The sequence below is a fragment of the Engystomops pustulosus genome, chromosome 9 (assembly GCF_040894005.1).
Source record: "Engystomops pustulosus chromosome 9, aEngPut4.maternal, whole genome shotgun sequence".
Classification (NCBI taxonomy): domain Eukaryota; kingdom Metazoa; phylum Chordata; class Amphibia; order Anura; family Leptodactylidae; genus Engystomops; species Engystomops pustulosus.
In genome coordinates, this window is record NC_092419.1 from 26,102,069 (window position 1) to 26,115,906 (window position 13,838).

Sequence of the window (13,838 nt, forward strand, 5' to 3'; positions counted from 1 at the left end):
TCTGAAATCTTTTTGGAGCTGGTCCTGATTTCAGGATTTGGTAGAAGGCTTCAAGGATACATGAGATATTTCTTTAGCACCTTGCACATATATACAATGAAGATATCACTACTTAAAGGAACAGTCAGTGCAGAATAGAAGATCACATACGTCCAAATTCTGAAGTATCGTTGGGCATTCCTCCAGGAAACAAATACACTGTGAAGCTTCAGAAAATTTCAGACATAAGAGTTTTGTTATATCAAAGAAACATTCTGGGTCATTCTACGGCTGGGACGCCACTAGGGGGCACAAATTTCTCCACAGAGTAGACCGAGCAAATCCACCACCACCTATAACAGTGATGGCTAACCTATGGCACTGGTGCCAGAGGTGGCACTCGGAGTCCTTTCTGTGGGCACTCAGGCCATCACCAGAGAGGACTCCAGGTATCTTCCTGCAGTCCCATACAGCCCAGGACTTGCTGTGCACAGAGCTATTTTAAAGTGACAGCCCTACCTGGGACTATTTTCTGCTTTTTTGGTGTCCTCGGAGTGTTGGTATCAATTAAAACTGTGACCGAGAAGGTAGTATAAATCACAAATTAAATTCCTGTGTTGACACTTTGCGATAAATAAGCGGGTCTCCGTTGTAGTTTGGGCACTCGGTCTCTAAAAGGTTCGCCATCACTGACCTATAATCTTATCTATCTGTCATCAACCTGACGTCTTTGCAAATATTACTTATGTATCCAATCTCCTTACGTGTCTATTAACCTAATAAGAAGCCACTTACCTGTAGTCACAAATGGAGTGGTCGCAGTTGTAGGTTGTGAAGTAGAAGTAGCTGTAAAATAAAGTAAACGAGGACCATTTATTAAAAGTGCAAAAACACTCTGGGCTTTGTATCTATGACGTGCCTCTAATTTATGATCGCTTCATTCAATATGGTCAAAGTGTCACCGGTAGAGATGAGTGGACCTGACATTTGCATTCGAGTTCTGCCGCACAAACAAGACATATTGACAATTGACACCCCAAACAACAAACCATGGCTAGCCCCGTAGCGCTCTGCGCCGTAGCTGTACTGCGCTGAGTCCCGCGAATAGCGCTCAGCGCAGTACAGCTACTGCGCAGAGACGATGCCGGTTCAGCGCTGTATAGCAGCCGAAGTGGCATCGTTAGCCGCGGGATTTCAACGGTAATCTGCCGCTGACATCCCCGGCTAACCCGTTAAATGCCGCGGTCAACGCGACCGCGGCATTTAACATGCCTTCTGGGGGTCTTTACCCCACGATCGGCCCCCCCGCACCGTTTTCGGGGGGGCCGATCGCTGTTTTGGCACCTCTGGGGTCCGATCGGGACCCCAGAGAAGCCTGGAGGGTTTACCTTTAACATTAGTATTGCAGAGTATTATCAAGAACAAGCAATCAGATGATTGCTTGTTCATATCCCATGGTGGATCATGTAAAAAAATGTAAAAAAAAATGTTTTTCAATAAAAAATTACTTTATAAATCACTAAAAATGCCCATATGCCCCAAAACATATAAAGAGACAAATAACACTCAAAAAAGTCTAAATCATAACACAAACCCCACATATATAGTATCACCGCGTCCGTAACAATCCATAGAATAAAACTAAATAACTATTGAACCCATATGATGAACGCCGTAAAAAAAAAACGTTAAAAACCCACCAAAAATTATGATTTTTACCTATTATATCCCACTAAAAATGCAATAAAAAGTGATCAACAAAACATATGTACTCCAGAATGATATTGTTGCAAAGAACAACATGTCCCGCAAAAAACAAGCCATCAACTAGTTCTGTAGCCAAAAACGTAACAATGTTATGCCACTTGGAAGACGGCGATGCAAAAATGATAGATTTTTCCCCACATTAGGGTTTTATTTGGCAAATTTAGTAAAACATAAGAAAAAATATTCATGTCTGGTATCCCCGTAATCGTATCGACCCATAGAATAAAGATAACGTTATTATTAGGATATACGGTGAACACAAAAAAAAAAAAAGTAAAAAATCCAGTACAGAATTGATGCTTTTCTACTCATGACCTCAAAAAAAGTTCCAAAATTTTCAACAATAGGTGATACCAACCCCAAAATGGTAACACTGGAAAAAGCATCTCGTCCCGCAAAAAAAATGCCGTCACATGACTCAAATAACGAAAAAGCGAAAATTTTATAGCCTTCAAAAGGGGGAAACCAGAAAACTAAAATCCTGGCAGCTGCAGGGTGCTCCTTCCCTTCTGCGCCTTGCTGTGCCCCCATAACACAAGTAATGTCCACATGTGGGGGGTCTCTGCACTCAGGAGAAATTGTAGAACAAATTTTATGGTGAGTTTTCTCTTTTTATCTTTTGGAAATGTGTAAATTTTAGGGCTAGATGAACGTATAACCGACAAAATTTGACCATTCTAAATTTCACCGCCATTTTGATTCAATTACTATGAAGATCTCAAGGGGTTAACAATCTTTGTAAATGCTGTTTCTGATAGTTTGAGGGGTGCAGATTTGAAAATGGGTTAGTAATATAGGGGGTTTTGTTGCTAAATGTGTAAAATTTGATTTCAAAGAGTATTTATCCCCAAAATAGTCAATTCCGAAAATACGGAAAATCGCTATTCGATTTGTAGGCCGCGTGACGTCAAAATAAATTATCCAAACATTTAAAAAATTATGAAAATGTAAAGTAGACAAATGGGAAATGTTATTCTGCAAGTTATTTAGGTGGTAAATTTATCTGCCTGAAAACGCGGTGATTTTGAATTTCGAAAATGGCAAATTTTTCTAAAAATTCATCATTTTTTTCTTTTTTTTGTAAATAAACGCAAAACGTATCAGCCAAAATTTACCACTAAAATGAAGTACAACATGTGGGGAAAAAACAGTCTCAGAATCGCTTTGATAAGTAACAGTGTTCAAAAGTTATAACCATATAAAGAGACGCAGGTCAAATTTCAAAAAAAAGTTGCGAGCCTTAACCTGCAAACAGGCTGCGTCCTTAAGGGGCTAGGATTGATTATATGTCTGGCTTGCATGGCCGGGTCCTCTCATCTCTAGTCACTCGGTTTATCATTTAAATATTTCTGACTAGAAAAAAGTACACATGACTTATTTTTGTCGGGAGACACTTACTTGTAGTCACAGGGGGAGTGGTTGGGGTTGATGTTGTGGGAGGAGCTGCAACACAAATCAAAGTCACCAACTATCAACGATCCGTATCCAAACTTCTATATTTAGAGTATTTGCCAAATACACGGAGTCTCCACTACTTGTCTTTTCTGCAGACTATAGAGTTCTGTACTCTATACACAGGTCTGAAGTCATCATGGAAGTTTGGGGCGGTGGGAAAGAAGTAAAGCAAGTCACCTCTCAATTACAGTTCATTTTTGCTGCTCATGACAACTGTTGGGGCGACATTTCTATGAAATTAGGGAGGGGAGACATCATGTGCTTTTTAAATGTAAACCAAGAACGCTGAGATACTGGTGTGTGCCCCCTTTTGCAGGATCATCTCTTCTTTCAGCTCCACATGTCCTCATGTTTTACAAAAAAAGACTTTAAAAATGTGCAAATGAGCCATGAGCTATGAAGCCTGAAGCCCCTCAGGCTCATTTGCATAATTTTTTGGCCCTTTTTAGGTAAATACTAGGGCATGAGAAGCTAAAAGAAGAGCAGATGGCACTGATGCTGGGGCGGACATGTTTCTAGATGTGGAATATTTCTCTAGAAATTAAGCTTACTTGTAGTCACTGTTGATGTTCCAGAAGTTGGAATTTGTGTCGTAGAAGCAGCTGTGAAATAAAAGCAAAGTTATCTAAGAAGTTAATGTAGATATCAGTACTATGGGGCAGGCAGTGCAGTTGCGAAGCTTCAGGAAATTTCAGACGTAAGAGTTTTGTTATATCAAAGAAACATTCTGAGTCCTCCTACGGCTAGGACACCACTAGGGGGCACTAATTGCTCCAGGATTAGTGTCTTACATATACTAAAATACACAGAGTATTATAATCTTATCTATCTGTCATCAATCTGACGTCTTTCTAAATATCACTTATGTATCCAACAGTTGTAGGTTGTGAAGTAGAAATAGCTGTAAAATAAAGTAAATGAGGACCCGTTATTAAAAGTGCTGAAACACTCTGGGCTTTATATCTACGACGTGCCTCTAATTTATGATCGCTTCATACAATTTTTACCCGACGTTTGCATTCGAGTTCGGCCACATGACCACAGGGGACAATTGAGCATTATGTCCGGCCTGCGTGGCCGGATCCTCTCATCTCTAGTCACTCGATTTATTATTTTAATTTTTTTGTCTAGAAAAAAGTGGACATTTATTATTATTATTTTTGTCGGGAGACACTTACTTGTAGTCACAGGGGGAGTGGTTGGGGTTGGTGTTGTGGGAGGAGCTGCAACACAAATCAAAGTCACCAACTGTCAATGATCAGTATCAAAACTTCTATATTTACAGTATCTGCCAAATACACAGGGTCTCCACTACTTGTCTTTTCTGTAGCTTTATTATAGCTGTAGTTTAGTTTTAGCTCGTGACACACTGACAATCTATCATACTGTATAGTTTAATTATAATACCGCCATGTACAGCCTACAAGCCACAACTATATGGGGGGAATCTATCACATTGTCATACCTTCTAACATTTGTGGAAGTGAAAGCGGGACAAAAGATGTGTGTCTAAGTGCCGCCTTTTGCCCCCGTCCCGATTGTGGCCCCTCCTACCCCTTACATTTTGACCCCTATGATATCATTCCCTTCAGCTCCACTCATCCACCCCTCACATTGTGGCCCCCCAAATATTGTATCCCATCTCCCCCTAGCATTATGTCTCCTCATATTGTGCCCCACCGTCAGGTCCCTATTATATTGTATACCTCAAGGACCACTGATATTGTGCCTTCCGCATATTTTGACTCCTCTGCAGCTCTTCCTCATTTTGTGCCTCTTCCCAGATCTCCTATGTTACTGTACAATAAAATAAAATAGCAAACACAGATACTCACCTCACTTCTCATCCTTCTCACTGTAGCTCTCCCCTCCCCCTCTGCTGTGTGCAGATCTGAAGTCGACAGGCTGTATGACCTACTGGGCTCTGCACACTGCAGCTGCAACGATAGTGCATGGAGCTGCCGGTACTTTGAACTGGTACTGTATTCTACTCTGTCCACGTCTGGAGGAAACCAACAGAGTTGATGTCGTGCTACATACATCTCTCCGGGTGTGAAAGCGGAGCAGAGCCCAAAGTTTGGTACTGTCCTGGTAGATATGGGAGGATTAGGAGGCAAGCAATCTTTTCTCTTTTTTTGGCCATTTTTGGGCTCATTGGTGGATTTGCACTTTTTGCAACTTTTCACCTACCCAGCAAAGATCGCCAAAGCCTTGTTTTCCAATTTTCCTGGATTCCAACTTGGATGTTTAAAAAAACTCTAAATTTGTGTGCAAGTGTTTTTGCGCAAGAAAAAAGAAACCTCTGCCCCTCCCTGCTGGCATAGAATAAAGATTAAAGGGGGTTGCTTTATACTTTGTGACTTTTATGTGACCTTTCAAAAATGCGACTCTCCACCTCCCAAAAAATAGAGGTGCAAATAATCGAACTAAACGTAAATGAGCTCTGTAGTGTACAAATAATAGTCTGAAAGCTCATCAGTTGTATTGCTTAAAAGGCCCCCAATTAAGCTAAGTTCACACCATGCCGCCTTATTTTTTCTCCTCCCCAGCCAGAGATACAAGCTCTCTCACTGGGGAGGGGAGGAAGTAGCTGGACTGTAACCCTGCACAGAGGTGTGAGTAATTAACAGACAGAGCACATAGCCCCTCGCGCTCATTTGCATAATTTAAAAAGCCTTTTTTTTGTAAAAGAAAAACGCATAAGGAGCTAAAAGAAGAGCGGATTCTGCCAGAGGGGGCAGTTTCCCATCTCCAGAAGTTGCATAGTGAATGAGAGCTCCATTGAAGGAAACCTACCATTTGATTCGATGAATTATGCAGCAAACATACCTTGAGAATGCTGTAGCTACACTCAGGGCCGGCGTCAGCACCCGGCATACCTGGGCAAGTGCCGGGGCCCACTGGAGCTGGCAGGGCCCACTGGAGGCAGGGGAGGTGTTCCCCGGTGATATAATAATGATGCAGAGAACAGTCACTCTCTGCATCATCAGTGCCTGTGCAGCGTTTGCCCGGGTTCCTGTAGGGGCTGTAAAAACCTCCCAGCCACCAGCGCTGTTCGGGGGTCGGCCTGCCGCTGTATAAGCAGTTGCATGAGGAAGACAGGCTGGACGCTGACAGCGGCAACATGTGCTGAACTTGTCACCTCCGTCTACTGATGTATGGTGACCCCCGTGACCCTGTCTGAGGAGGCTCTGGAGTACAGCATGGTAGGTGTCATTCCGCTGTCTTTTCAGTTAACCCTTTGCTGTCCTGCCCCTGACAGTCAGGTTCTCATGCCACTGCCTAACTCTTACTTTTATAGTCCATCTATGCATAGTAGTCTAAAAGGGTTTGTATCATTACACCTGCTGATGTCTGCCATTCATTTTCTCCATCCTACATTGTAAATTATTGTCCACTTTCTGCCCCCTGCTATTTTACCCCTGTGCCACCTGATCTACCTCTTTTCCAATGTCTCCCTTCCTGTTGACTCCCTCCCTCCTTCAAAACAATAACCCTGAAGGTGCGTTCACACATGGGCCACATTTATTAAAGCTCTTGCGCCAGTTTTCTGTCTGAATGTCTAAATTGCTTGCACTTGTATTTATAAAGTGTCTTCACCAGTTTTGTGTGGCAGCTGCTCTGTAGCCGCCGCACCACAAAATTCTGCACATAAAGGGGCGTTCGGTCCACATTTATTACTGCAACTCGACAGGATTGCGTTGCACACTATTTTAACAGTGCACAAAAAAAAGGTTGGTGACCCTTCCCAAAAAGTGCAGGAGGTACCAGATTAATGAAAACCGTGCGGCAGTATTCTGTAATGTGCCGCATCCTGCACACTCCACAGGCAAACTGCACTTATTGCACTACTTTTGATAAATGTGGCCCACAGTGTTTTCTGCACACGTTTGTACGTATGCATAACACCGCATGTGTTTGGCTGCTTAGAAAGAGTTTTCTTTCATTGTTAGAAGTGTGAGCAGGTGTGAAAATGTAAACACATTAGCTTACGCTTCCATCAATGAAGATAATGGCTTTAAAAGCAGCCAAACACATGGTAACATAAAAAATGTATGGTGGGGCAACAGGAGGGGGCAAAAGCGGGCCGTGGGTCACTTTCTCGAATGTGGGAGGCATAGTAAAGGGGCCCACTGAGGCACTGGCGCCCAGGGGCCTACTAGAACCTGGAGCCGGCCCTGGCTACACTGATGCAGGATCATATCTTGGTTAATCCCTGTGCGTGTTGAGTGGTTTTGCTGATAAAACAGATATAACATTATGATAATGAATGTCGCTTCTATGGCTGCTCCAGCACTTGCTTTCCTTCTTCTCATAGCAGGAGAGTTTCTCTCTGCAGGAGATGATGATGCAATCATTTTTCTTCCTGACAGACAGAATAATCAATTGCTGCACTATCTCCCAGCTGCTGTGTATGAGTGATCCAGCTCAGGGTGATTAGTGCTTGACTAGTCATTCTTTACTTAGCAGCCATTTGTAATTCCAAGCTCCCTTGTGTAATGTGTCACATGCTGACCTAGCTTTCCCAAAGTTTCCGCAAAACCACTCAGCTCAGGGATTAACCATCCTGCATCAGTGTAGCTACAGCAGTCTCAAGGTATGTTTGCTTCATAATGCATCAAATCAAATGGTAGGTTTCCTTTAAATAACCTAGTTATCTAGTTGCTAACAGAAGCAGTTTACTATTTTTTTAAAATTTTTCCTCAATTCAGCTGAATTTTATGAGAATTTTGATGGTTTTAGTAGAATTAGATTTGGAGTTTATTCTTACTTGAGGTTGTGGTTGATGTTTGAGATGTACTTGTAGCTGTAAAAACAGATTTAGAAATATTTTAAAGAAGAAATATCCATCATCTTAAAGAAAATCACCCAAATCTATATCCAGCCCAATAAAACTGCCCAATTACCCCACATTCTAACAATGGCCCCTGCAGCACATAGACAACCACAACAGCTCCTCAATATATGGACTACACAAAGCATCTTCTGATATCTCAGCTTCGATAACGGAACCTTAAGGTGAAGAATATTAAAGTTAAATGGATATGTTAAAGGGATATCTGGACTCCAATTAATCTGAGGAAAGGAAATTCACTTTAATGGAGGAGGTAAATACATTCCTCCTGGATCATTATTTTTGCCAAGAACTTACTTGTAGCCAGTAGTGTAGATGATGTGGTTGTTGTTGATGTACTTGTAGCTGTAACATGATTAGTAATAAAAGTAATAAATTATAACATGGATCTATCTATCTATTTTTGTCACCATAACCCATATACCCAATCTACCTATGTGTCTATTTACCTAATAAGAAGCCACTTACCTGTAGTCACAAATGGAGTGGTTGCAGTTGTAGGTTGTGATGTAGAAGTAGCCGTAAAAAAAAAAGTCAGTTGGGACCAATTATTCTCAGACCTCATAGGTTAGTGACTAGTGTTGAGCAGGTTGAGTAGATCTGTTCTTCTGAATTTTGGGGGTTCAGTTACCACAAAGTTCAAGGTCAGGTTTGGTTCAAACTCCAGCCTCCCCATCATTAAAACTACTAAATGTCAGTGGATACCGGTGCCAGTAAGAACCTTGCGCCATTTTTGGGAGGATCGGGTGAGCTACAGTAATTTAAATGCTCCTGGCAAAGTTACTGCGGCAGCACTGATTTTGGGTGTTAATGGTTGGTTTGGTTCCCAAACCGGGACCCAACAGGTTTTCAAAACTCCTCTACAGCTAAAAACTCATGACTATTATCATCTCTTAACTAAACCAGTGACCAAAACTTTGCTATAGTTCCTTATCTGGAAGCTATGGTTGGCCTCACAGTGTTACGTGATGCTGTGGATGTAAATATAGACATGGACAACTGCTGCAATGTGGCCATGCATGAAAAAGTGAGGTGCAGTTACTGATAACTATGGATGATGGAAGAAGATAATAGAAAAATGGATGCAGGACACTAGTAGAGACACAGAAGAAAGACAATTGGGCAAATTTACTTACCTGGTCTAGTCGCGACCCCCGATTCGGACGGTCCGACGAAGATTAAGTCCGGCGTGATTCAATTAGCTCATGTGCTTGAGTCCCTGCATCCTCTGCTTCCCCGCCGAGGTCCACCGGAGTTCACCTTTTTCTTCCCGGTGCTTGTAAGTGCGTGTCTTGCGACACAATCGAAATGTTAAATCCTGCTCAGTCCAAATCCATCGGGTTGTCCGACGGCCCTCCCCCCGTTTTGTGCCTCGTGCAAGTTGGCGCCGATGTGCCAAAATTCGATTGCGTGTGACACAATCCCCTGTTAAATGCGGCGCAAAACGGAAATCATCGGGAAACCTGAAGAAAATGCGGTCTGCGGACCAATAGTAAATGAGCCCCAATGAAGGGAGAAAAATTATTTTTGGGAGCTCGGCCTCATTCCACCTTCTGCCATAGGTATCTACAGTATACTCTTCAGAGTAGACATATATCCATAGTTCCTGGTAAAGATAACAATCTACCTGAACATCACATCTTGAAATCCACACATTACAAGGGATCATGTAATGGTTTGTATTAGGGTGACATTTTTTTGGTTATGACTAGAGAAGAGTGAACCCATAGTTTTAGTTTGTGTTCCACGAACCAGATATATTGCCAAATTGGCAGAACTAAACTATGGGTCCTGTCATCTCTAGTTTGGACCAATACTTTAAAAGGGTTGTCTGGGCTACTGTTCTTCTAATATTGCCTGGAGGGAGCTGTAAAAACAAGAAAGAGGTTGTACTTACCTCCCTCTGGTTCGCTACTCTAGCACTTACAAACGCCATAACCAGGGACCGAAGACAGTGTGTGCTGTGGTCATCATGTTACCACTGTGCATCTGCATACATGTAGGGACTGGTGGTGATGGAAGGTACAGAACTGGACCGGAGCACAACAGGGGGGGGTAAGTGCAACTTTGTTCATGTTTTTACAGTAACCCACGCCACTTGTGTCCCTGTTGTGACCTCCAAGAAGGAACCACCCAACACAGTTTGCAGGTAAAACATTGGGTTAAACAGGTTTCTCTGAGGCCCTACATTCAGCAGAAGAAACTTACTTGTAGTTGTAGATGAAGTGGGTGTAGTTGTTGTTAGTGATGTGGTAGGAGCTGTAAAAAATAATCAGTTTAGATGAAGTCTTTTAATCAAATATCAAAGAGTTGGGTCCCAAAACTGGGCCTCCACAATGCCCATTTTTTATGTATGACCTTCAGAGTGGAACCTCCCAATAAAATGATAGCGGTAAATAATTTTCTAAACTTCAAAGGTTTCTTCAAGCTCTACCACCGTTGTAGACACTTACTTGTAGTCACAAGGGAGGTGGTAGTAGTCGATGATGTAGGAGGAGCTTCAACAAGAATCAAACCTAACAAGTCACTATCTATGAATGGTCTGTAAGAGTAATGTTTCAGAGTACTGAAACAAATTTTCACACACATACACCACCTCAGGTCAAAGAATTAGCCAGATTTAATTTCTTGTGTGTGATGGACTTATACCTACATAGCGAAACCACTCCAGAAGACCATCATTTAGAGATTCAGACCTTTTCTTTGTCTAGACAACTTTTTCTAAAACAGGTTTTTAGTTTTGTTATATTTTAGGTACTCCATAAGTCTACTGTGAGCACGGGTGAGTTGAGCTTCTTGCCTCAGGCAGCACCACCTGCAGTAAAATGAGGGGCAGCATTGGGATTGCAGTCATTTATTACAAAAGCAAGACCTGACTCTTAAATATGGCGTCTCTTCACGTATGATGTCAGCATGGGTGTGTATCTGTATATTAACCCCTGACTGTCGTGGGACCACTCCTCTAGAGGGACATTTGCCAATGCAGGGTTGGAGGTCTTATAGAGGATCAACTGTGTTTATAGGATTACAATACATCAGAACGAGGAAAAGTATGATGGGTCTGTTTTTTCTATCAACTTTTCTATGTGTCTGGTCAGTCAGAACCTTAAAGGGTTTTGCCCATGAAAGAAAGTTCTCAAATTTTAATCCCCTAGTGATGTCTACACAATAAAGATAATTTTTTACCCAAACACAGATCGCAGTAAAAATCGACGAATCATCTGGGAAAACGGGCATTTTTGGGCCCCTATCAATGTAAGTAGACACTTACTTGTAGTTACTGGTGAAGTGGTTGTAGTTGTCATTAATAATGTAGAAGAAGCTGTAACAAAAAGTCAATGTTATCAATCACCAACTATACAGTAGACTCAATACTTGGATATTGAAAGTCTTCCACTTGTAGATGGAAGAGTTGGTTCTTTTTATGTTATCTCTAAGGGGAAACACCTAATGTTGATAACAGTTGATAAAAGCTTAACACATTCCCCAAGCTCCACCATTGTTATACACACTTACTTGTAGTCTCAGGGGAGGTGATAGTAGTTGTTGATGTTGGAGGAGCTGCAACAAGAATCAATAAGTCACTAACTATCGATGATCAGTAACAGCAATGATGGGCCCTTCTTTACTCTTACTATTGACTGGACATACGTTGATGTGATATGTAGATGTGTGGGTTATAAGATGAGTTCTCCTGAACGACGTGGTTTACAGATATTCTATCACAAAATTATTTCTATGTTTCTATGTGTGGTCACCAAATGGTTGTGTGGTGAGTTATGGCTTGTCAAGGATTGTGTTCAGATGTCTAACTGGTTTTATGAATAATTAGAAAACTGAATCTCCTCAAGATCGAACACATTTAAACCATAGTTAGTTCTTTCTTGTGATGTTTAAATATTTTACATACACAGTAAAACTGATCCAAAAGTCCATCTCTTTGAGAAGACCTTTCTTTTATCTAGGTGTAAAAAAAATTTTTAACAGTTGTTTACTGTCCACTCAGGCTCGGCCATATTGCCGTCCATTACTGGTCGGCAGTGAGGTCACATCAACATCCATGCACCTGCTACCTGAAGCTCTTGCAGTAGCAGGCATCACTGTTGGCCTCTGTATATAAAAAGACACTTAGTGATGGGCTGTCAATTATTATTTTTAAATACTCCCCCAGGCCATGTATAAGGATTTATGTTCCAGGAAAATTACTTTCTGAATCTGGAGGAGGAGGACCTACAAATAAGAAGTCCTTAGAAAAAGGGCCTTAAAAATTGTTGTCTATGGTCAATCTACTGGTTCTTGCATTGCGATGTTATGATTGAAGATATTATGAGTGTTGTGTAATACTGAATTGTCAGTAATTTTTGGGATATCAAATTCAAAGTTACATTGGGGCACATTTATCATAGTTTTGTCTTTCTGTGGTGAAATTTTGAGACATTCTGCGGCTCTTTTTTGCAGCTTATGTATGATCCTGTCTTTTTACTTGTGATACACGTTCAGTTTTTCCTATCCTGGCAGGCGCAAATTTTGGCTTCTTTTTGAGACTTTTTGCTGCAAATGTCTCAAATCCACAAGAACACAAGCCACGTGAGGGGGTTATATACAGGAGAGGACACAAGCCATGTGAGGGGGTTATATACAGGAGAGGATAGAAGCCATGTGAGGGGGTTATATACAGGAGAGGATAGAAGCCATGTGAGGGGTTATATACAGGAGATGATACAAGCCACGTGAGGGGGTTATATACAGGAGAGGATACAAGCCATGTGAGGGGGTTATATACAGGAGAGAATACAAGCCATGTGAGGGGTTTATATACAGGAGTGGACACAAGCCATGTGAGGGGGTTATATACAGGAGAGGATACAAGCCATGTGAGGGGTTATATACAGGAGAGGATACAAGCCATGTGAGGGGTTATATACAGGAGAGGATACAAGCCATGTGAGGGTTATATACAGGAGTAGACACAAGCCATGTGAGGGGGTTATATACAGGAGAGGACACAAGCCATGTGAGGGGTTATATACAGGAGACGACACAAGCCATGTGAGGGGTTATACACAGGAGAGGATACACGCCATGTGAGGGGTTATATACAGCAGAGGATACATGCCATATGAGGGGTTATATACAGGAGAAGATACAAGCCATTTGAGGGGTTATATACAGGAGAGAATCCAAGCAGTGTGAGGGGGTTATATACAGAAGAGGACACAAGCCATGTGAGAGGTTATATACAGGAGAGGATACAAGCCATGTGAGGGGGTTATATACAGGAGAGGATACAAGCCATGTGAGGGTTATATACAGGAGAGGATACAAGCCATGTGAGGGGGTTATATACAGGAGAGGACACAAGCCACATGAGGGGGTTATATACAGGAGAGGACACAAGCCATGTTAGGGATTATATACAGGAGAGGACACAAGCCATGTGAGGGGGTTATATACAGGAGAGGACACAAGCCATGTGAGGGGGTTATATACAGGAGAGGATACAAGCCATGTGAGGGGGTTATATACAGGAGAGGATACAAGCCATGTGAGGGGTTATATACAGGAGAAGATACAAGCCATGTGAGGTGTTATATACAGGAGAGGATACAAGTCATGTGAGGGGGCTATATACAGGAGAGGATACAAGCCATGTGAGGGGGCTATATACAGGAGAGGTTACAAGCCATGTGAGGCGCTATATACAGGAGAGGATACAAGCCATGTGAGGGGTTATATACAGGAGTGGACACAAGCCATGTGAGGGGTTATATACAGGAGAGGA

At 42.0% G+C, this 13,838-nt stretch overlaps 1 protein-coding gene and 1 long non-coding RNA gene across 2 annotated transcripts in view; both read right to left on the reverse strand.

Annotated features, from left to right (window-relative positions):
• Positions 1 to 7,972: 7,972 nt before the first annotated feature.
• Positions 7,973 to 8,580, reverse strand: LOC140077490 (uncharacterized). The gene is made up of 3 exons (XR_011849790.1): positions 8,525 to 8,580; positions 8,354 to 8,401; positions 7,973 to 8,008 (listed from the first exon to the last, which is right to left on the reverse strand). It is a non-coding gene; the product is annotated as an uncharacterized lncRNA (long non-coding RNA).
• A 1,547-nt stretch (positions 8,581 to 10,127) lies between these two features.
• Positions 10,128 to 13,838, reverse strand: part of LOC140076421 (uncharacterized) — a 39,012-nt gene continuing 35,301 nt past the window's right edge. The window contains exons 28-30 of the mRNA XM_072122951.1: positions 11,573 to 11,617; positions 11,328 to 11,378; positions 10,128 to 10,315 (exon numbers count right to left, since the gene is read on the reverse strand). Coding sequence (XP_071979052.1) covers positions 10,128 to 10,315; positions 11,328 to 11,378; positions 11,573 to 11,617 — 284 coding nt within the window. The remainder of the gene's footprint in view (positions 10,316 to 11,327; positions 11,379 to 11,572; positions 11,618 to 13,838) is intronic.